The sequence below is a fragment of the Planococcus citri genome, chromosome 3 (genome assembly GCF_950023065.1).
Source record: "Planococcus citri chromosome 3, ihPlaCitr1.1, whole genome shotgun sequence".
Lineage (NCBI taxonomy): Eukaryota > Metazoa > Arthropoda > Insecta > Hemiptera > Pseudococcidae > Planococcus > Planococcus citri.
The window spans coordinates 32,003,336-32,027,372 of NC_088679.1; the positions used below are offsets into that span (position 1 = coordinate 32,003,336).

The 24,037-nt window shown below is 33.5% G+C and overlaps 3 protein-coding genes across 5 annotated transcripts in view; 2 read left to right on the plus strand and 1 right to left on the minus strand.

Annotated features, from left to right (window-relative positions):
- Positions 1-1,275: 1,275 nt before the first annotated feature.
- On the minus strand, positions 1,276-13,854 carry LOC135841994 (inositol-tetrakisphosphate 1-kinase-like). Of its 2 annotated transcripts, none has more exons than XM_065359254.1 (9): positions 13,481-13,854; positions 13,321-13,345; positions 12,722-12,811; positions 12,190-12,334; positions 6,652-6,744; positions 5,904-5,947; positions 3,123-3,285; positions 2,784-3,017; positions 1,276-2,403 (listed from the first exon to the last, which is right to left on the minus strand). In XM_065359254.1, exons 1-9 carry the CDS (start codon positions 13,576-13,578, stop codon positions 2,147-2,149), a joined length of 1,149 nt encoding a protein of 382 aa, XP_065215326.1. In that variant the 5' UTR covers positions 13,579-13,854; the 3' UTR covers positions 1,276-2,146. The 2 variants fall into 2 exon arrangements, with proteins under 2 accessions (XP_065215326.1, XP_065215327.1); XM_065359255.1 differs by having other exon boundaries at positions 3,123-3,282; positions 13,481-13,853.
- A 284-nt stretch (positions 13,855-14,138) lies between these two features.
- Positions 14,139-17,826, plus strand: LOC135841993 (X-ray repair cross-complementing protein 5-like). Its single transcript, XM_065359253.1, has 12 exons — positions 14,139-14,319; positions 14,504-14,617; positions 14,696-14,931; positions 15,008-15,130; positions 15,215-15,311; positions 15,390-15,986; positions 16,061-16,203; positions 16,274-16,507; positions 16,591-16,733; positions 16,808-17,005; positions 17,075-17,223; positions 17,310-17,826. Exons 1-12 carry the CDS (start codon positions 14,299-14,301, stop codon positions 17,322-17,324), a joined length of 2,070 nt encoding a protein of 689 aa, XP_065215325.1. The 5' UTR covers positions 14,139-14,298; the 3' UTR covers positions 17,325-17,826.
- A 604-nt stretch (positions 17,827-18,430) lies between these two features.
- slpr (slipper) overlaps positions 18,431-24,037 on the plus strand; it is a 29,557-nt gene continuing 23,950 nt past the window's right edge. Inside the window, exons 1-4 of one of the 2 annotated variants that reach the window (XM_065358210.1) lie at positions 18,431-19,477; positions 19,569-19,749; positions 20,494-20,642; positions 20,721-20,896. In XM_065358210.1, the coding sequence (XP_065214282.1) occupies positions 18,793-19,477; positions 19,569-19,749; positions 20,494-20,642; positions 20,721-20,896 (1,191 nt within the window). In that variant the 5' untranslated portion in view covers positions 18,431-18,792. The remainder of the gene's footprint in view (positions 19,478-19,568; positions 19,750-20,493; positions 20,643-20,720; positions 20,897-24,037) is intronic. The other variant, XM_065358211.1, reaches the window with a different exon arrangement.

The following is a 24,037-nucleotide window of genomic DNA, read 5'->3' on the forward strand; positions in this document are numbered from 1 at the left end:
TGCGAATCAATTCGTTCGCGAACGAGTCACTTATTGGTACAAATCAATTCGTTCGCGAATGATTCACTAAAAAATTCAATTCGTTCGCGAATGATTCGTCAACTATTAATCAATTCGTTCGCGATTGATTCGCCTAGAAATCAATCAATTTGTTCAATCACGTAATCACCAATCGGTTGTGAATGATTCGATTCGATTCGATTCGATTCACTTCGCTTGAAAACAGATCAATTCCTGGTTTCACAAAAAAAAAAGACAAAAAAAACGAATCAATCATAAATTAATTGATTCGTTTGCGAATGATTCAACAAAAAATCAATCAATTTATTTGATCACCAAACGTTCGAAAATTATTCGATTCGATTGTAAACAGATCAATTGCTAATTATATGTACAAATGTTTTAAAAAAATGATTCAATCTGTTCGTAAAAAATCATCAATTTTAGATCATAAACAAAGGAATAACTTGGTAGATAAATACATTCTAACTTTATTCGACCCCCCCCCCACTTTAACCTGAAGTAGATATTTATATGGATTTCCTTCAGTTTTTCATTATTTATCAGAAAGGAAACCCTCTGACAAGGACACTGAATAGATTTCAAAATTTTCTCCTGTGATTATTTTTGACAAAAAAAGCTTACATTTGGTTTTTTGACCTGCCAAGTCGATTGGTGATGGTTTTGAAGCGTTATGGAGCCTCTAGTAGATTTTGATTTATTCATTTTCTTCAAAAATAATTGAAAAAAATTTTGGATTTGAACAGGTACTAAAGATTTTGATATAATGCGCGCATAAAGCGATCGCGAAATGGCCGAAAAATGATAAATCCGAGTTTATATAATATGCTAAATTTCATTTTCATCCCATACAGCGTTTTTTCGGTACCTGAAAAAACCGAAAATCCGCTGGAGGCTCTTTTTTTTTAATGAAAGGGGGGGGGGCTCATCAAATTCTTCATAAGATCAGTATGAAAAATTGAAAACGAGGGCGTTGAGTAAATTATCAAATATTAATATGCTTTGAAAGAACTTTTTTTGAATGTGGTGTGAAGTTGATAAAAATAATTATTTCGACTCCCCGAATCGATTATTATGAACAGGTTCAAGTCGATCTAGAGCTTTCAGAAAAAGCTGGCTTTTCTCCAGCGCACTTAAACCCGAAGATGAGTTCAATTCATTCATCCACGCACAGCACAGTACATAATATTAGACGTCAAAACAACATCTAATGATCTAAAACGACTACGAGTACTTCAATCATCACGCAGAAAATAAAAACAAATATATAAGATTTATTTAACAAATACAAAATTTCATACAAAAAAATGTTAATTTTAAGCGTTATTAAAATTTTCTTTTTAGAAATGTATTAAAAGTTTACGAAATTCAAATTTTTAATTCCCAGAGAGCTGAAATAAATCTCACAAAGACGTCGTTACTAGCGATAGGTACTTTAACGATAGAATTTTTATTAAAAATATACAATTTTCAAAAAAGAAAAAAAGAGGAAAAAAATTGCACAAAATTACACCTAGGTTTGGGTCAAACTTAATCGTAAAAGGAAACTCGAGTTAAACCGAATTACAAACTTTTCTTTTGGTAGCCAAAACAATAACAAAATAAATACCAATGAATAGCTTACATAATCAAACAACTACAAAAATCAGTAGAAAAAAAAAGTTTAAATGCAACAAGGAAAACAAAAAACAACTTAGTATCGATTCCAGCACCTCTCTATTCGTTAATTGACAAAGATGAAATTACTATCGTAGAATTTCTCTAGGTGTAAAGTAAATAGGTACGGTACAATTGAAACGTACAAAAATCACATTTAAGAAAAAAAAGATCACAACAACACTCGGCCGAAAAAAAAACAAAGAAATACAATTAATGGCGGGATTCAACGCGGGTAAAACAGCCATGCAAATACAAAAAACAACGCAAGAAGTGTGATGGGATTAATATTACTATAGTGTATAATATTACGTTAAAATAAATAAAAAATATTCTTTTTTTTTTTTGTAAAAAAAAAAAGAGGAATACCGTAAAATATTATCGAATACTCGCAATACAAATAAATAGAAAAAAAAGCCGGTACATTATGTCTTTAAAACTTGGTAACAATCTCAGAACGTTGTACAAATTATGTGCGATTAATAATACCTTTCTTGGAAGCGACATTAGTTTTACTGTTAATTGACGACGATGTAAATAACTGTCTATGTTTACGTTCATCGCTCGAGTCGCACGTATCGAATCCGGAATCGTCTTGTTCCGGTTTCGTCTCTTTGCCCTTTAATTTGAAACTTTTGTTCTCAGCATCGCCGCATCTCTTTTCTTCTATTTTATTCTTAATGCAGTTCATCAAAGTGGAGAAAAAATTCGGAAATCCGTCGTATCCTGTAAAAATAGGCGAACAAACAAATGATCGACTTATCGTAAAATTTGCATTTTTACATCATTAACCTAACCTGGCTGTATTGTCACAAAGGTGTTTAAAATGATAACGATAACGCGCTGCTGATAACGATTAATTAATTACTCGTACACCGTGCGCAACGGCATCGTTCGAATTTATTTATAAAGTTAATTAAATTTTGTAGTTGATTAATGTTGCCAGTCGAACATTGGGGCGTAGCAGATAATTCGCGCAATTACACGAACGCTTGTCGAAATTTTTTCTTTTACGTAGAGGTGCTCGTACAATAGGAAGGAAGGTAGAGCCGGTAGAGGTGAGTCTAATAATTCTATAGGTACTTCAAGACGATTATTTTACTCACCGGGATATACGTTGATATCAATAATCGCGTGTCTTCCGGTATGATTCTCGACAACAATATCGATACCGAATAAAGTCAAGTTTAATTCTTCTCTTAATGTTTTTACAATAATGTCTAATTTTTTACTGTCGCTGCACGGTACGTGGGACTGATCTTCGGGATCTAATACACTGAGCTGGCTACTAGAATCGGATTTCGATACGCTATGGCTATCGAAAAATATCGTCGGATGGTCTGCAAAAAAAAAAATTATTAAATAAAACAAAACGATAAAACATTTGTATTTTCTTCCAAATACATTGAATAATTGATTGGAGTTTGAAATAGAAAATCACCTACCCGAAGGAAAGAAATTTTTCAACGATGGTCGTTCGACTACTTGGTATTCTTCACCCACTATGAATATTTTAAATAATAAAGCATTATGGTTGACGAAAGATTGGGCTACACAGGGTGGTTTGCAATCGGCTACTCCTTCTTCGTTGAATATTATCGCCATCTGCTAACGAGAATAAAAAGTTATTTATAGAAATTCTGGTTACAATACAATAAAGAATACAGAGTGTCTAATAAAATTTCCAAATCAAGATGTACAATTTTTGTAGAAACTTTTCAAATTTTTTTGCAGTGTTTTATTCCCCGTATCAACTCGAAGTCAAAATGAAATCGGGGTTTCTTGTTTCACTCGCCTTTTTACAAATTTCTTTCAATGGTTGAAACCTTCGGGGAGGGGAGTATGAGAATTAAGTAGGGGCACTAGAGAGATTTTAGGGAGAAGACAGCCAATTGTTCCATCCTCTCCCAATATTTTTAGTTTTTGATGAAAATGGTACCAAATGATGCCAGATTATCTGAAATAAAGTCTAATAAACCTTTTTTTCTCCTGTTTGACCGGGTTTTGTTTCCAGAGGAGGGGAGCGGAGAGGGGCAATATACTCAGGAAGTACCATTATTTCAAACCGCAGGAGGAGAGAACAAAATCGAAAAATATGGTCAAAATGTAAATTGGACTCTTCCAAAATCATCCCTTAGGGCACAACCAGTTTCATAAGTCTGTTAGTCTGTTTTATAAATTTGTCCTCACTCTTCAAAGGGTATGAGGAGGGGGATGGGGTTGAAATTTTCATGCACTCGCGATTTCTCGTGAAACAGTCAAACTTTGACAGACTCATACCTCGGGACTGGTTGAACTTGGAGCGAATTTGTTTTTAAAGAGGATATAATGAAAAAGTTCAAAATTTGAAAATCCCAAAATTGAACTTTCATGATGAAAGCTCAACTAACTTGATTAAAAAATTACAGCAAAATTTTATTTTTTTGAGTCTTTTTAATAAACTGATCCTTAAAATAAAAGATGTAGGTACCAAGAAAACAAGATCGAAAAAAACTTTGAAAGCACAATAGATTTTCGATTATGGCTGATTCGAAAGCTTTCATTGTGCGTTTTATTGGCTTATGTTTTCGATCTGACCGTCGATTCTGACCTCCCCCCCTCCTTCCTCTCCTAAACACTGTCTCAAATGAGGTCAGTGTCACTTTTACACCCTCCCCCCTCCCGCCTCTTAAGCCATTGAAGTCGAAAATGACTAATTCACAATACTTACAGAATTCTTCATTAGTTTCCCTCTATGAATAAGCCCCCCCCCCCCCAAAAAAAAAAATTCAGAAAGAAGTGTATTGAAGAAGTTATTTCTGTTGAAGAAGTTTTCTCAAATACGAAGTTTCCTTCAAAATGAAAACTTCATTTTTGAAACTTGAAAAAAATGAACGAATTTTGTTGTGACAAACAATTTTTGAAAAGAAGTTTTTTCAAATTGTGGACATTTTTTTCTCAAGAAGGTTCTCACGAGAGACTTTTTGTAAAGGCGAAGTTTAATAAAGTGTTATGATTATAAATATGTAAGAGTAGCTTTTGTTTCAAGAAGTTTCCATTTTTCCTTCAAAAATGAAGTTTTCAAAGAAGTTGGTTCCTATTTTATTTTTAAAATCAAGTTTGCATGTTTCCCTCAAAAACGAAGTAAAGATTTCATGTTCTATTTGAAAATAATTTTTTTAATTTCATTTTCAAAAACTCGAACTCTGCGGAAAACGTAAACCTGGAGTAAATTGCTCAATTTGCCCCCCCCCCCCATCTTTTCGGTGGCACTGGATATGGTCAAAATACCAGAACATTGGAAATATCATGAGATACTAATTCTTCACGAGACCTTGACAGTTTCGGAAAAAGGCAAGGCTTTTTGGCAAATCGGAGGAAAAACCGCACTTTGGGGCAACTTTCACAAAAAGGACCTTTTTTAGATTTGTTGCTAAAAAACAAAATTTTTATCGAAAAACGAGCTTTCTCGACCATTTTTGACAAAAATGAGGCTGACTGAAAACCAAGTTTTTGAGGTTGTTCAATTCAAATATCCTCTTTTATTTTGCAGAAATTATTCAACTCTTTACCCTCTCAATGTTTTCACGCTCTGAATTAAAAAAAAAAAAATAAGGCTAAACGGACATCGAGGTGATCTAGTTCGAACAATGAGTAGATAACTGAAACACTCTTAGTTAGGGTCTAAAAAGAAAAAAACCACGACTTTTTTTCGAAAATGTCCCTTCTTTGAGGACCCATATTTCCCCTCCCGAGACATCTTCGGAACTAAAATTTTTTCTGAGTGACTTTCAAACTCAAAATGAAGGCTTCCACTGAATTTGGTCACAATCCTTCGACTTTTTTTTTCTGGCGATCTACCTCAATAGAGTTGATCTACAGAACCTTGGGCAGTGTTTTTTTTAGATAATTACTTCGCCTCTGCAGTCTGCACTCCATTATCTCTTTTACTTTTCACAAATACACTCTTGATATTTGAGTGTTTCTTTTTTCATTCGAACACCTTCTCTCCACTCATTTCTAAAATTGTTTTTCAAATTGAGTAGGGGGGGGGGTGGTGGTGGTTAATTTTCAACCAATTATTAAAACAAAATGCAGGATTTTTCATTCAGTTGGAGAAATTTTTCAATTTTCAGAACATCTATGTCAAATATTTGACTTTGTAAAGCTTGTAAGACTTTTAAGATGTATTATACACCCTGGAATACAGTTTGCAGTTAGATATGTAAAAGCAGAGCATACATTACCTTATGGCAGTCATTTGTTCCTTGCGCTACATATGGTTTACAAACTGAAATTAAATGAAATAATTATTAAAATTAATTTTTTACAAAATATTCGTATTTCGTATACTAATGACTAGAGCTCGGATTTTTATGATTTGTCATATTTTCATTCATCGCAGAAGATCGCGCATATCCTATGGATTTTTGTGGATCATACAATTCTGAGTAAAATGAGCCCAACTTGTTAGCGCATATTTTGCATATTTTGGGTATAAATGCATATTAATGCATATTTTAGACATTTTAACCGCATATTTGTCATATTTTAGCCATTTTTTCCATTTTTAAGTCATATTTTAGAAATTTTGGCTAAAAAATTCTTTTTTGATAGGTTTTTTCATAAAAAATAGAAAAACTTGAAAAAATGATTTTAAAATTTTTTTCCATCACGTTGTGGCGATTTGTATGTTAACCTACATTTGTTTATCAAAAGTGAAATTGGAGACTTCGACCTCTTTTTTTGAATTTCTTAATTTTCTAGCCATCCCTTCCACTTTGAAATGAAAAATCCTTTCTATACTAGATACCCATATTGATGTTGCATAAAAGTGCATATTTTGATGGATAAGGGCATATTTTGTCATAATTTGATCAAAATAAATGCATATTTTATGCGCATAAAATGATTTTTTCAGCGCATAAAAATCCGAGCTCTACTAATGACTATGAATCACGTCATGTTTTCACATGAACATTGCACAAAACTTACCAAAGGGATAGGTAACACCGTAAGACTGTAGCTTAGCTACGTTTTCAGCAACATTGTTTGATGTTAAAACAACATAAGTAGGAGTGAAGACATCTGAAACAAAAAAATAAACACATTGCTACATTATTTTGCTTATACATAGGTATATGTAATGCTATTTTTTTCATTAATTAATACACAATTTTTTTCAAACGTCAGTTTAGTTTCATTTTGTAATATTTCAATATAATTTTCCGAATGTTAATGAATAGTTTTTAATCGTTTTCGTTATCAATTCGCAAATTTCAACACATTAAAAGATGTAATTTCTTATCATACAGGAATACTGTAATCAGAAGGCTTCGCTTGGTAAAAATTAATCTAAAACATAAAATGATTCAATGGGTTTTTTTTGACAATTTTACGTTAAGATCACCAGATGAAATACATATTACATAATATACTTTTTATAAAACAATTTCGATGAATTCAAACGTGATATCAGAAAAATATTTGGGAGAAACCGTGACGAACCAAAAACCCTACTTTTTGAGAAATCGTATGTCATGAAATTTGTCAAAAATTAGGCTTCTGAGGCAAAAATTTAATTACATCATGTTTGTGAATCATAATTCATAATGAATATATCGACTGACTGAATTCTCAAAAAATCATCCACAAAAGTGGCTCATCTTTAGCTGTTGCAATATTTATGTTTGAATTCTAAATTACATATTTTACGCTCTCTTTCCAACTCAGCTTATTTTTCTTCGCTAAAGCTATGTCAGCACTACGTTTTGGCGGTTACAGAAATTGTCTACCTTTTTCCTGTCAGGCGCAAGAGTCAAAAGACGTGCCCTTCAAAGTTACCCAGCGTTTGGGGTAACTTTGAAGGCCCCAAATAATTCGCCACAATTTTAGGTGACAAAGGAGAGAAAGAGCCGAAGTCCAAACTTTTGTAGTATTGGTCTCAAAATCTACATTTAAAATTGTATACGCCATCAGCCAAAATTTCAGAGGCTAATATTCTTAGGGAATCTGAAAATCCACTGGAGGCTCTATAGCTCTTCGAAACCATCACCAATCGACTCGAGAGGTCAAAAATAGGATACAAATCAAATTTCGGCGTTCGAGGTCAACTTGGTAAAATTTTATTTTTTCCGTAGGGCCTATTTTTGGCCAAAATTTGATTTTTAAAAATTCACCAAAAATCGAAAAATGAATTTAAGCGCACGAAATTTCGGCAGGTGGTGTATTTTGGGATCCTTTATTACCTCCTCCCTTTTGTACGGTTCAAAAATTTCTGTGCCGGTTGGAAGGCTTACTATTCTTGTTAAATGAGACAGATAATTTTCATTAGTTTATTGGAGAATGTTTTACATCGTAAAAGAAAAGAGTTCGAAAATACCGTGATTTAATGGTCTTTTCAACTAATTTTGAAAAAAAAAACCCTTGGCTCAAATCTGATTGGGGCTCAAAATGTTGAAAAATACAATTGTATAAGACAAAACCTAGTTTCTCTGGGCACAGCTGAAATTAATCAAATCACCGCAGAAGAATTGTTAATTAAAAAAATGATCAAAAATTATACATAAAATAAATTTGTTGATTTTGAATTTCATTGTAAATTTTAAAAATCGGTATCCTGGTACAAGTCAGAGACCTAAAATTTTTCTCGATGTATTTCAAAGCACCTCTATATTATATATATCAACTTTTTTCAAATCCTGTTACCGATTTTCCAATTGGGGGGGGGGGCAGATCTTCAGGGATAAAGAAACAATGAATCGCAATGAAACATAAATCGTTGAAAAAAATGAATCGCGGATCAAAAAATCGTAACTCTGAATCGTGATTTGTTATTCTGATAAATCACGTTTAAAGCTAAAAACGATTCATCAATTTTTTGGAATCATCCATTAGGTAATTATCCAATATACATCCCTCTCTCCATGAAGTCTATCTCGAAGAAGCTCGCATGTAATCTAATCTAAATAAATGAGTTGAAATTCGAGATACTTGAGCATTTCTAAAAACTCAATAAATCATAGGCCATGCGAATTTTTATGTACCAAAAAATTGAATTGGAATTTGAAATCGGCGACATTTAAAATATAAATATATCAAACGATATGTCACATGATTTCATTTTTTTTCTGCAAAATTTGACTAAAATTCAGGTGAGTGTGATTATGAAAAATTATCGAGCACTTGCCAGTGTGGTTCAAATGAAAATTCTTCAATTTATTTAAAAAAATGTGCTTTTACACCTTTTTTTAGGGGGTGCCTAAAGTGGGGGGCTCTGGAAAAAGGGTTCAAAATTACGAATATACAGGGAGCTTAATTCAACTTTTTCATCAAGATAATTGAATATATACCTCAAAACGTTACGTTTGGCGCAAATCGCAGGTTTCTAGTTTTCCAGAGGTTCCCAAAATTTCGAAATTGCAAAACAATGGAAAACTGGATTTTTGAGTACCAGCGGAAAATTTTATTGACTCAAAAGTAGGTAGGATGAAGGTCTTTCAGATACTAATAAACTGTAAAAATCTTGTTAGGGGGGGGGGGTCAAAGGGGTAGGTTCAAAATGGTGGTTCCAAAATTTTCCAAAAATCAACCCCCCTCCCCATTTCTGCACACGAGGGTCGAAAATAGGAAAATCACCCCGCATAACGTTTATCAAGTTCAAACAGATATTTTACGCTAAAAAAGTTTTTGAAAATAATGCTCAGTGGTTCCCAAAATTCTTTTTGTAATCACAACTTTGGGTACCCCTGGAGCCCAAAAAATGGTCATTTTGGGTTAACCAACCACCGATTCGTATTTTGAATATTTATTACAATATTTTAAGAGTGGTCCAGTCGATAACTGTCGTGGGGCCAAAAAATGACCTTATCTAGTCCGGCATATGACAATAGGAGTAATTGCACCCCCCGCCGATCCACCGGGACAACTTTTTTCTTAAAGGGAACATCCTAAGGAACATTTTACAGCAAACTCGTCAAAAAAAAAGTTGGCCTTACTTACAAAATGGCGGCCATTTTGATTGACAGGTCAGCCGAAGTTAGATTTTGCGTTTTAACATAGGACTTGCACGAACTTTTTCAAACTTTACAAAGGTAGATCGAAAGATCATGCAAAAATTTATCACCTGACAAAATTTCAAGTGCTAAAGTGCGTTTTTCGATTTTTGGTGAATTTTTGAAAATCGAATTTAGGCCAAAAATGAGGGAAAAAAATCAAAATTTTACCAAATTGACTAAGAAAGCTGAAATTTGGGATATACCCTATTCTCGACATGCCAAATCGATTGGAAATGGTTTCAACCCGTTTTGAGCAGTTCTGGAGCCTCCAGCAGATTTTTGAAACTCGAAATTCCCACAAAATTCCATAAAATTGGAGTTGTAAAGCTAAAATTTATTCTAAAAACTAATTTCAATACGCTACGAAGTACTGCAAGTAAATTTCAAGTCGTTTTGGATCCTCCAACGACTTTTTAAAAATTTCAGAAGCCTCCAGCAGATTTTTGAAACTTTAAATTTTCACAAAATTTCATCAAATGGAGATGGAAAGCTGAAATTTACTCTACACTCCAATTTTAACACCTTCTGAAGACCAGTCGATCCGCCGTATTTCAAAACCCACATATCAGTGAAAATTTTTTTTTCCAAAATTGTGACTTGGTCCGTTTCTGTTCTCACCGATTCAAGTTGAGTCGGAAATTTAAATTTTTCAAGTGACTGCGATTAGAAAAATCAGTGAAATTCTTCGAAAAATACACGCAAAGATAGAATAATCAAACTAATAAACAAAATCATAAATAGCAATTTTTGAAAAAAAAAATTTACCAAAAAAAAGTAAGCAGATAATTTTATGCAATTGCGTAGTCTACAGTGAATGTCATCGAAATATAAATTTACGAGGGGCTGGTTGGGCACCAGGCAGGTAGCATGATCTCATACCTAGAATGTGTCCAGCAGGGAAACGTAAATTTATTAAAATATTCATTGTCAACCGGAAAGATTTTCATCGTATTTTTCATAGGTATTTTTACACGAATGAGATTGTCTGACTAGTAACCCTCTCCTCTCCTCTTCTCTCCCCAGCAACATTCATAATCATAAACCATTGATGAATTAGGAAACCGATTATGAGTAATACTTTCTCTGTACTATGCAGAGTAATCACTGGTTGAATAAAACGAGGACGAGATATCAGTTTCAAATAAACGTTTCCGATAAAATCAAACGGAAGATTAGCATATTTTTTAATTTTTATAATTTTTTTTTTTGCAAATCAGCTAAAATAAATCTCATAAGTAATATTCAAATGATGAGCAATTCTCAAAACAACAAATGAGTCAAAAAGGAGAAAAATCCACCAGACCACTTGCAGAATAGAAGGCTATCGCAAAATATTTTGCAAATTAGAACGACTTTTTTTTCAATCCTCACATCTCGCGTGACAAAATAATTACATTCATCGTAAATTTTCATTAAATTTCCAATCCGAAGAAGAACCCGAACAACAGTGATTAAATAAATCACTTCAACGCCACTCCATTACTCTGTACTCCCTGCAATTGTACCTCACGAACAAAAATTCTGCAACGTTACACCTGTAATTTATATTTAATTCAATTCTCTTCTCGCACGAAGGCCAAGCTACCTAAATACCAAAATACCATCGACGAAAGCGGCGAAAAATATCACCCAGCAGAACAGCGAAAAAAAAAGTAAAAAGAATGTACCAAGCAAGGCGAAGATTAATCGCACCAAATATATCAACTTTGCTGCGGGTCAGAAAATTATAGTCGAGAGGATATAAATTAGCACAAAAATTTAATACGTTCTCGGTGTTTAAATTCTGCGAAAAAAAACCACCTCGGTGAAAAAAAAATTCTGGGAACGCGAACGCGTAATTCAACGAGATAGCCTAAAAAGAAGGGAGAAAAACAAGCCTGCGACGTCAGAAGATAACGTGTTACTCGGATGGTTCTCGATTCTTGATATCGAGTCAAGACACGTTCTGGCGCTATTTAAGTGAAAGACGAACGAGCTTTGGGATAAAAATTAACGAAAAATAATTAAAACGTTCGACGATAAATAACCCTATTTGGGTATTCTATTGGCGACGATAAGAGTCGTATTTCAAAATTTAAACGAGTTCGATTAAAAAAACAACAAAGTGAATAATTCACCGATGATTAATATGGCTAAGAATTCATTTCGAGGAAAAAATACATTTCTCACGATGTGGTTGTTTTTTTTTTGCCAATTTACCAAGTTGAAGGTTTAATATTCCAATTTTTTTTCCAACTTCCCAGTTTGTAATTCATGTCGAACAAATTAGCTATTATTTCCTTTAAGTACATTCGTCGTAACACTAATGGTTTGATTCATGAATATTTTAAAACTTTAACGTTATCGCGTCACACGCATCTAAAACGCTTGTCGTAGACTGCTATTAATGAATGAAATCGTAATAAAAAATTTACAATTGGCTGATTCGATGCATATAACTAAATAAAAACATTTACGTAATTACGTGTATACGAACCGATAGCTTGGAGTCCACTTTTTGCAGTCACTTCGTAAGATAGAAATCTATCGAGTAAGATCCGTACACTTTGAATTGGATCGATGACAACTATTTCAGGATGCGATGTGAGAAAATTTTCTACCGATTTAATAAGCGATATGGCCTGAAAAAAAAATCAAATTGTCTTTTAAATATTCACGTGACGTACATTGATGAATACATACTATTATTTACGCACAGACATAAGTATACATAGATAAGATTAACCAATGCAGGAACACTTGGTCATTCACCTAATTGTTTAAATACTATATCGAAAAAGATAACTTTTTTACGTATTGAAGGAAATACGTATTATCATGAGGTCATTTTATGTACCTATCTTCACACCTGTCCAATTCACTTTCAAAATATAATCTGCATAAAGGGGTCGTATATTTAAACGAATACAAGTTCGCATTGAACATGACATTAAAATGCATACCAAGTAAACAAGGTAACAGTTGAGTCATTCATTCGATACGAAAATATATACGATGAAACGACCTACCTCTTGATCGTTTCTAGCTATGTATTCGGTTAGTTTATGAAGTATAACAGCGAATGGTCCTTGTTCTTCTAATGGCCTCTCCAAGTCGATCTGTAAAAAAAAAAGAGATACAATTACTACCATTCGGTCATCGCAACGGTCAATTTATCGATGCATAACTCATATACAGAATGACTAACGCGGGAGTTAAATGACGAATTTCTCAAATAACTCGAAAATTTCAAAGGACGAAGTGTTTTGGTAATCGTTTTAACCAAATTGCCCAGGAAACCATTAAAATTATCGTCTCATAAGCGATAAAAATTTTGTAAAACGTAGAAACAGCGGAGTAAATTATTACAGAAAGTGAAAAACACGGAGCTAACTTCATAAACAAATTGATAAAAAAAAGAATTATCATCGAGATTAAATTTTTTTTGGATATTTCGAACGACGTAAAGTTTCAGACTTTTGTAAATATCCATCACGATTAGATAAGTAATCAATAAAATAAACGAAATTGAAAAATTTTTCGACAGTATTTTTCATTTATTAGTTGAATCTCGATATTCCCAGTTACCATATGTTACGAATACTTTTTACTTAAAAACGAGCATTACCTTAACTAATTCAAATCCTTCGTTCCTGAAACAAGTAAACGAAAAAAGGAAACGAAATTAGAAAAGCGATACGAACAGAGTACTGAATAATATGGTTATAAAGATGATGAAAGTGAACACCAATTTAGATGAAAATAAAGCGAAAAATAGTTCAGTTTACCTGCAAACGTTGCCAAATTCTTGCCAATTAAGCTTTTGTCGCTTTCTTTCGGACATCCAATACCCAATAATAGGGCGTTTTGATTGCGAGTCAGACATATTACACGAAACTTAAAAGCTGCCGAAATTACAAAAACTCACTAATGAACTTCATCTATTGATAACGTGTTTAACGAGTACAACACACGGAAGAAGTACCATATTACAAGTGTATACAGTGTTAATAAGTGTATGCTCCGATGGACAACTTATAAATAATGAACAAAGCTTTGCCATCAACTCGACCGCTAATTAATTCCAACTTTATTGCTCAACACAACTTTGAAAAATTTGATAAGAATATCACAACACAAGAGGTAGCGAAATGAATGAAAAGCGAGAATTATTTTGTAAGCAGTGTGACCACGTAGGGAATTTCTGTTTTTTGCGAAGAATTTTACTGCATCTTGCTATTTTTACAACGCCATAGCGAAACCGAAATGATTCATGAACTGAAATTTCATGATTCAATTCAATAACTGTTATCGTTCAAGATGAGCGAACATGTATAAAGAATGATTTAAGCCAATTTAATTGAACGAAATAAGCCATAAGTAGACTTCCCGTAAAAAAACTGCGCAGTAGAGTCAAGGAGTGCGCAATTGCGCTAAATTGCGCAAAACACTTTTGAAAATTGAATTTTAAAAATAAATATTAAAATACTGATAAAAGATAAAAAATTAATTTAATTTTCCGAAGTTTTGGTTCGAATTGCTTTAAAATGTTCCGTAATTTATGTATTTCTGATCCTGAATGACGCAGTATTATTCCTAAGTCACCATGGGTTCAAGAAAGGAAAAGGTAAAAGATGTCTCATTTTAAAATAAAAATGAAGGTAACCGATGATGAAGACGAATTACCGCTTCAACACGTCTACATTTTGTTGTTAGCTAGCTTGTAAAAAGAGGAATGGGCCTACTCGAGATATTTACGTTATCTTTCACATTATTTCAGTCACTTCATAATGTAAAATTTTGTATTTCAGGAAGTTATAGCTATGCTATTGGATATCGGCAGGAACATGAAAAAACTGTACGATTCCCAGAAAACATATTTAGAATCTTCGAAAGAATGTATTTCAAGAATTGTGGAACGAAAAGTAATCTAACTTCCTATACCATACCTCTCAACGGTTTTAAGTCACCGATGTAATTTAATAATTTGAACGTTTCTGCAGCTTTTCAGCGAATCGGTGGACGAATTAGCGCTTATTGTGTTTGGAAGTGAAAAAACAAACAATAGATTAGCTTCACAAAATGGAGGATATGAAAATATCGATGTTTTATCGGCACACCTGTCGGTAGCAAGTTGGGATTTATTGAAATACGTAAAGGACCTTGAAACGTCTTCTGTTACTGCAGATTGGATGGATGCACTTCTCGTCGCTGCTGATTATATTAAAAATGAAACCGAGTGAGATATTTACGTTGATCTGCGATTCTAATGAGTTGTAACGGTTGATGTTAATTATTTCGTTTATAATACGCAGGAACCGAGTTTTCAGCAAGTACAAGATTGTCGTTTTCTCAAATTTCGATTCAGTTGTAGACGAGTTTAAATTCGAATCTGTTATTCAAGCTCTGAATGATAAAACAATTGAATTGGTTGTAATGTGAGTGATATGGATGAACTTCATGTCAGATCTATAATCACCTATGTGTAAAATATGTTTTAATTACATTCTTTTCATATTTAGAGGACCTGATGTTCAACAAGAAGAAAACACTCCTGGTGAACAAAAATCAGAATCGCAAGTTGACGGAGAAATATTAATTTCCAATGTTGTCGATAAAGTAAAGAACTACATGATGAGAATTTTATCTCTTGATCTACCTATTTAATTTACGTTATTAAATTATTTCCTTTTATAGGTCGAAGGCAGCCTTATCTGTTCATTCAGCGATGCTCTCGGCGAATTAATGCATGTACAGCGTAGAAGTGTAAAACCTACACCCTGGAACGCTTTATTTACCATTTCGAGTAAAATTAAAATACCCATCAGCGCTTTTAAAAAAACAGACGACATAAAACCGATGAAATGGACATCGAAAGCGGTAGATGATCCGAATGCTGGAGTTATTCGTGAACGCGCTCATATGAAATACGATAAACAAAACGATGTAGAAGTTGAAGTACCTCAGGAAGAGACCGTCAGAGGTTTTTTATTTGGTTCTACGGTTATACCGTTTGGAGAATCGGAAGAAAGCATGGGTTATAAAAGCGGTCCGAAAGGATTATATTTGATAGGCTGCACATCCCAACAGAGAGTTCCTTTACATTTACTGACCAGCAAATATTGCTATATTGTTGTGGCTAAATTAGGCGACGATGTTGCTAATAAAGCGTTGAATGCTTTTATCGAAGGATTAAAAGAGCAAGGCTCTGTGGGTATCGCGCGAAGAGTTTATAGTGAAAATTCTTCTGCTGCGGTTGGTGCTTTGTTTCCGGTGATTACTGAAGAACACCGAGTAAGTGCAAATGGAGAGGAAATTTGTGGTATTAATCGGAGTACCTAGTTATAACATTACACTGTTATTTTCAGTATTTAGTCTATTCGGAACTTCCCTTCGCTGAAGATGAACATATTTTCAAATTCCATAGTTTGTCAAATGTAGATCTTAGCGAAGAGCAGTTACGTGCTGTCGATGATTTAATCGATGGAATGGACTTGGATGAAACAGAAGAGTGAGTGCAATTACACATATTTTTTTCCATATTGTATGATTATTTCTTTCTAATCGGGCTTTTTTTACAGGCATTCAGAGCTGTATGAATTGACTAGCATTTACGATCCTCGCGAGCAACATGTTTTACGTTGTATCACTGAAAAAGCTATTCATCCGGATAGACCCCTCGATGATGATTTATCATCTGCCGATGTCATTAAACCATTACCTCAGATTATCAAAGTCGTAGAACCCACCTTGAAAAGAATCAAAGATTTATTCCCTTTGCAACTTGTTGAACCGAAGAAAAAGAAATTCAAGAAGTAAATCTCGATTTCCGCATCTTACTCTAATCGGTACCAAAAATAATCTAGGTACTAATTAGTTTTGTATTTATTCTGTACAGTTTTTCGTCAGACGATTCTAAACCACTGAATGGTGATGTAAAACCCGACGTTGCATCTTCAAGCTCTGCGATTAAAATTGATCCAGACAACGCAGCTGAAGAATTTACTGCTCTGTTGAACGAGAATAAACCGTTGCGTGAGGGTATGAATTTTTTAATTAGGTATCTCTACAACGTTGATTTATTACTTAATCATACCTCTTTGATTTTTTTTTAGTCAACGAGCAAATGCAGATTATTATTGAAAAATTAGTATCGAATTCGAATGATAATGGTCAGATTATAAAAGCTTTGAAAGCCTTCCGAGATAGTTGCATTTCTAAAGATTTTAAATCTTATAACGAATGCATTACTAACGTGAAAAACATCGTCGTTGAAAATGAAAATTCAGCATTATGGGAATTAATCGAGAAAGGTATATAGTATCTTTTTTTAAACGCAAATTGAAAACAATCGTATATTGAAACAAACGTGTGTTTTACAGAAACGTTAGGATTGATCCCCAAATCAGAAGCAGACAGTAGCGATGTAACAACCGAGGCAGCTGAAGAATTCATGAGAATTCCAAGTAAAGAAACAGATAGTTTAGGATATGGTTCACTAGATACTGGAACAGGCTCCACAATGGATTTGGTAACATAAAAATACCATTTGTTTTTCAAATTTTCGATTCCGTATTGGGTATGTATGTAACTAATTGGGATTATTTCTTTTTGCAGCTGGATGAATTGTGAGCGTTACTGCTGAAAACTGAACCTCGCAGTGATGTATTAATATTATTCAACCTCGCTTGAGTTTATACATATTCAGTCTTTGGATTTGGTTTTATTGTTTTTATCACATTTTTTTGTTTAATCAATTGGGTTTAATTTCAGTATTCAACTAACGTACCGAGTGGACAGAAATATCGTAAACCCCTAAAAAAGTTTTCTGCTAAATTAAGCTAAATATTTCGGTTGGTCACAGTGAATGATATTGATGAATGATGATAGCATATGATTGGTTGTTTGACTGGATTGAGATGATCACTTTCCACCAACCATAATATGCATAAATTTCACGTTGCCAATCCATTTTTAATGAAAAACTTTCTCTGAGGTTCACGATATTTCTGTCATTCTGTCCACCCTGTATTACATGAGTTTGTTTCCTACTAATAACGGTGTTCCTCCTATTCGTTCCTTTTTCAAGTTCATTGTTTTTGAAATAAATAATGATGTTTTAAAATCTTAAAAACTTTTATTGAATCAAATGAATGAGTGAATACTGAATAGTGATGGATGGATCATCTACGAATACCACGAATACGTACCTAAATCTATGCTGTAGGCTACTAAGAGTTTTTTTCAGCAGTCTAAGTCTATAGCGCTGATAGTACCATATTCTACAATACATACTTAGTAGATTTACATTACTTCTCCCCTCCCGATGAAAGGCAGAGTTCCACTGAAAATTCAAATTGCAAGCGCAGATTTTTTCCTGCATCAGCAGATGCTGAAATTGCAAGAAAAAAGTAAAAATAGAGAACAACACTTTTGGTTTTGGTAACAATGGTAACTCTGCTCATGAATTGAATCGAATAATGTTCAATTTCAAAGCTTTGTTTTTATCGCGTTTCTACCTGTTTAAACAAACAATATTTATTCAATTTCACAAGTGTTTAAGATTTGATGATGTTTTTTATAAAATGTTTCGATTTTATTCTCTCATAATTTGAAAATTTCTAGAAATTAGAAAACAAATTATTCTTTTGCCTATTCGACAATACGTCGTCCATGCTTCCTTTTATCGGTATTTTTACCATCGCATTATTGTCAACACTGTTTCGTGATTGCATTGTTGTTGCTTTTTGTTCTTCGAAAAGTTTTGAGAACTTGGGAAGAGAAATGTGAAAAACAAATTCGATAAAGTGTTTCAATTGCGGATGATAACGTATTTGCGCGAATAAATCGTCATAGTCAGGTGAAACTGTGTTCGAAAGGTCGTCGATGAAATTTCAGTGAAATTCGCCAGATCATTTTTATTCGCGTACGTTGACATGAATTTATTGGTATTCGAACGGATTTGCTCGGAAACTAAATACCAATAGAAAGGATCAAAAGATGAATAGAACTTGTATTCAATATTCACACGAGGTTTGCACTCTACTATAACGTTGCTTCGAGTAATTATCATCATAAAAAAATCCAAATCTCATGACGAATGCCTCCACTAACAAAATCCATGGACCCAGTTGATTCACCTTATGGAACCCGAGACCACGATATAAATTTCGATACCAGATCTCTATGGATAGTGTTTTACGATTACAAGGCTCAAAATGAAGACGAGCTCGACCTGCGCCGAGGAGAACAAGTCGAAGTGCTATCCAAAGATGCCAAGATATCCGGCGACGATGGCTGGTGGACTGGCAAAATCGGCGATAAAGTTGGAATTTTTCCTTCCAACTTTGTTACCAGAACTGGCACGCAGATACCTGTCATCGATGTAAACGAATTGAATTTGATCAAAGAGATCGGTGCCGGAGGTTTTGGACGTGTTTTCGGAGGATACTGGAATAACGAAGAAGTGGCTGTGAAAATAGCTAGACATGATCCTAGCGAAGATGTCGAAGTCGCGATTGAAAATGTGCGACAGGAAGCTAACTTATTTTGGTTCCTCGACCATGAAAATATAGTTCATTTATTAGGTGTTAGTTTAGAGTTTCCTAATTTATGTCTGATTATGGAGTACTGTCGCGGAGGTGCTTTAAATCGTATACTAGCTGGCAGGAAAATCAGACCTGATGTTTTACTAGATTGGGCTATACAGATCGCCCGAGGTATGGATTATCTTCATAATCGTGCTCGTATTCCTGTTATTCATCGAGATCTCAAGTCGTCCAATGGTGAGTGATTGTATCCTGTACTCGTATTCGATTTCTCTTTACTTTTCAAAGATAACGTCGGTCTTATCTTAATACCGTTTGTACTTTCTAGTTCTACTCAAGGAACCTATAGAAAATGACGATTTGCAATTCAAGACGTTGAAAATAACCGATTTTGGATTAGCCAGAGAGATGAACCATACGACAACCATGTCAGCTGCGGGCACTTATGCGTGGATGGCTCCCGAAGTTATTAGTAAATCGCAGTATTCGACTAGTAGCGACGTTTGGAGGTAATATTCGATTCGCCGATTGATAATCTCTAGTGAGAGTAATCACGTTAACCAAATGATACTATCGTTTAAAATAATTATTTTATTAACGATTCGATTAAATTATCAAAGGTGTTTGCGATACGATCAGTATAATTTGCCTTTAATTGGAGAATATAAATCAAGATAATTTCCCCTCTCGATTTGTTAATTCAAACTTATCTGTATAAAAATTGGCGTATGTGATGATTTTTTTTTTCTCAGAAAAACATTGTCAACGTTTTGATAATTTTATTCCTAATCGATAATTTTATCACCCAAATAATGAAGAATTATTATTTCGCTAAACGATAAAGAAAAAAAAATTAAATCGAAGTGCTCGACTGGCCTTCAGTTTCTTCTATCATAAGTGTACGTAAAATGATAATTTGGAAAAATCTAAAATAACTCTCTTGTTTCTTCGTCTACCATCAATTGAAAAATTTTGTAGAATTGCGCAGGTAACTAACGTTATCGCGTGTCGAGTTGAAAATACTCGCCTTGTATTCGGATACAAGTATATAAGTGAGCTTTCACTTAATGTACCTATTGGTTATTTTAGAGTTTCAAGTATGATAATAGATGAACGAACCTGAATTACTCATGCCGGATGTAACATAACATGAAATATAACGTTTGATACTATGGCAAAAACATTATACGTTAAGTTTTGATTGTTTTTCTTTTTTTCGACTATATGGTTAAACCGAGTACATTTATTTACAGTTATGGAGTGGTACTATGGGAATTGCTAACCGGCGAAACACCTTACAAAGATATAAATCCGTATGCGGTCGCATATGGAGTCGGTATGAATAAATTAACGTTACCTATTCCGACAACGTGTCCGCAAGCTTTCAGAGATCTTATGGAAGGTAAAAAAAAAAGTTATTTTTATGGCAGACTCGAGCGTTAATATCAAAGGGAAACTTAAAATGATGAAATTTTTACAGTGTGTTGGAGTCCCGACCCGCATAAAAGGCCGAAATTCGACGAAATATTGAAGCATTTAGACGTCATTGTACATTCCACGTTTCTACAAACTCCTCATGAATCATTCCATACCATGCAAGATGGCTGGAAAGCTGAGATCGAAGAAGTTCTGCTAGGTCTTCGCAATAAAGAAAAGGTTAGTACGTGGAACGTGCTCGAACGTGAAAGAAAAAAGTAGCTAATGGTTTTGAAAAATTCAACGACAGATAGAATTTACTTTTTACGACCGACATTTTGGCTCAGGTAGCGTACTACGAGTTACCAGACTGGTGGAATTTCTCGACAATTAATTACACGGTGTAGAACGAGTAAAACGATGCATTATTAATGAATCTCTCGGTCGGGGAAAAAATATTTTTATTTTGTCTGCGACCACGTATCGATTTATTGGTCCATTTACATAGCTTACTTTAGAGTCTACACATCCTATCGTGATGATAATTACGCGATTAAAAAAATCATACTTTTAACCCGATTCGATACATACGAGTACGTGAAAAATGTTACATAAATAAATCCTCCTTTTTTTTATCGATATCACAGCCCGTCCAATTATTCGACCGTATACCTACACGTAAAATGTCATTTTGATAATTTTATTGGTACACGCCGTTACGACGCTGATGTATATCGCTGCGAAAGGTAATAAATTTTTATTACTCCCTAACGCGAAACTTTTCTTTCCAATTCGCGTAGCAATAAAGTATACGTAAAGCTCGAAAAATCCTGAGCTTTTGTTACGATCACTCGTGTCGAAAATTTACTCGAGTTTTAAACACCGTAGTTTTGTGGTTAGTTGTTTTTTTTTTGCTTGAATAGTTACTTACGTAGTTGATAAGGTTTCGTTTTTCTTAGGCTTTTGTTGCAGACTCGAGAATTTCTCGTAAAGTGACCGAATCGAGGTCAAAATTTAACCTTTAGAATGAGATTGATTTTGAAATTCGATCAAGACGAGTACAATTTTACAAGTTGTTAATTTTTATTCGATGAAACTGGCAATTTTTTGAACAAACTTTTAATTTTCTCGTTTTTTTTTCTATATTATGTAAATGAAGTTCCTCGAATTACGAATCTATGTGTAGTTTCCTTCTCGGCTTCCCAAGTACCGGAAACTAATTAAAAATTTTTTATCATATTTATTCGAATTTATTTTTTCACAGATATCTAGACTAGATACTGTAAAAATATCTCATTAGAGCACATATGATAACTTGCAAAAAATTTACTCAATTACGATGAATTTTATATGTACTAAGTATTAACTAAATGCTGGGAATAGTGAAACGTCAACGATTCAAAAATTGAACCAATGTGATAATTCATCGCAACCTTGGCGACCTTTTGCGTATAGAGTCATATTCATTAAAAACTTTCATCTTCGTGGAACTATAACATTATTTTGATAAAGTTAAATGTTTCGGATTGTGAAAGTAAATCTCGTAGGTGTAATATTGTAGCTGTGATACTTTTTGATCTTGGGTTTTTACATTAATCAAAGCTCTTTGAAAATTCCTCGCTATGATGCGAGTTTCTAAAAATAGTATATTTAAGCGTGCGTTTGATTTTTTTATCATCTTATTAATAGGAAAGGTATTTGTAAATGAGGAATTTCCGTCCAATACAAGTCTCGGTATTAAATTTTGTCGGTGGAATCGATGACCGTTTCGCAATAATTGTCGCGAGTGAAATATGTAGGTCAAAATTCCGATGTTGTCAATTGAAAAAGTTCAAGGGTTTAGATCGTACAAATGCATGTCTTTTTAATTCAATTCCAAATTTGTGTTTTTGGTATTTTGAAAAAAAAAATTAATGATTTTTGAGTTACAATTTTATGAAAATAATCTGGGCAAATTTCTGTGAGCTTAATTTTTTTTGTTGCAAAATACATCTTTTGTACAAAAAGGTCGGGAAAAGTCTCAATTTTTCGACAGAAATTTCGAAAAAGTGTAATTTTTTTTGCCAGTAGGGGTAAACTGCCCTATTATGAGACCCTGCCTAATATGAGACCTTCGAATTTCTCAGCTGTTTATTAACGAACTTTAGCGCTGATTGCATGTACTAGTAGGTATTTGTCAATAACTAGGCCGCACCTTCAAACTGGAGAGTTTCTGTGCATTGTTTTTTTTTAATCCCTGAAAACGTGTTTTTGACATCGCCAATGTTTTGAAGAGGTGTTTTTGGATGAGTATTACAGCTGAACTAAGCAACGTAATTTCACTTTCTTTGCATAAATATGTAGCATAGATGTTATATTTTATGATTCTGGCATGTTTGGTGATTTATTTTATGATTTTATGGATTTAGAGGGAATCAAAAAAAAACACTGATTTCCTAATATGAGACCCTAGGAGTTGCCTAATATGAGACCCTGTCTCATAGTACAAATTACATTGAGCTTTTTTGGAACAGGTTGAAAATGGCCATAAAACACTTCAAAACGCAATAAAATCATTTCAAAGTATTAAAATTGGATGAAATTTGAATAATGGGCCTGTGAACTATGTACAGCTGAAGATTTAGACTTTATGTGCTCAATGAACACCAAAACTGATAAAAATGGCATATATACCCAATAAAAACAATTTGTATTGTTTATTAACCAAAATATAATGTTTTCCCGTCCTATTTCCATTTTTTTCCTATATTAAAAAAAAAAAAACATAGGGTCTCATATTAGGACCACTTTTTTTTTGGTCAAAATTTCATTTTTTTTTTAATTGAAAAAAAATTCATATAAATTTTTTTTTGTTTTTTAAATCAACACAAGGGGGTTGTACATTGGAGTTTTGAGTACGTTTTAGTGCAATCAGAACTTGAAAATATGCAGTAGGTCCTAAGAAATAGACGATTTAGCTAAGGGGTCTCATAATAGGGCAGTTTACCTTAATCGAATTACCAAAAAGTCCTGCTTTCTGCTAAAATTGTCAAAGTCTTGCTTGTTACCAAAATTTGACAAAAATTCTCGCTTTTTTGCAAAATTGCTGAAAAATTTCACTTTTTTTTCAAAAAATTAACCAAAAGTTTTGTTTTTTTGCTGGAACAAAAATTTGCAAAAAGTGTCGATTTTTCGACAAAAATTGGGAAATTGCAGAAAAATTTCACTTTTTTAGGAACTACCCGAAAGTCTCCCTTTTTCCAGGAATTAAGTATCACTTTTTGGCCCTTAATTCCCACAAAGTACAGTTTTTTCAAGAATTTTCAAAAATTAATAAAAATTGTTTTTTTTTGCAAAAAAGTTTTGTAAGAAACAATCTCAATTTTATTCCGTAAATTACCC

What these genes read in the sequence shown, in the direction of transcription:
- LOC135841993 (XM_065359253.1), top strand. Translation starts at nt 14,299, where the DNA reads ATGGGTTCAAGAAAGGAAAAG. An exon ending in TATATTAAAAATGAAACCGA is followed by an intron (nt 14,932 to 15,007) that starts GTGAGATATTTA and finishes TATAATACGCAG; the next exon opens with GAACCGAGTTTTCAGCAAGT. An exon ending in GACTTGGATGAAACAGAAGA is followed by an intron (nt 16,204 to 16,273) that starts GTGAGTGCAATT and finishes CTTTTTTTACAG; the next exon opens with GCATTCAGAGCTGTATGAAT.
- LOC135841994 (XM_065359254.1), bottom strand. Translation starts at nt 13,578, where the DNA reads ATGTCTGACTCGCAATCAAAACGCCCTATTATTGGGTATTGGATGTCC. An exon ending in AAGTGGACTCCAAGCTATCG is followed by an intron (nt 6,745 to 12,189) that starts GTTCGTATACAC and finishes TTTTTGTTTCAG; the next exon opens with ATGTCTTCACTCCTACTTAT. An exon ending in TGATATCAACGTATATCCCG is followed by an intron (nt 2,404 to 2,783) that starts GTGAGTAAAATA and finishes CTATTTTTACAG; the next exon opens with GATACGACGGATTTCCGAAT.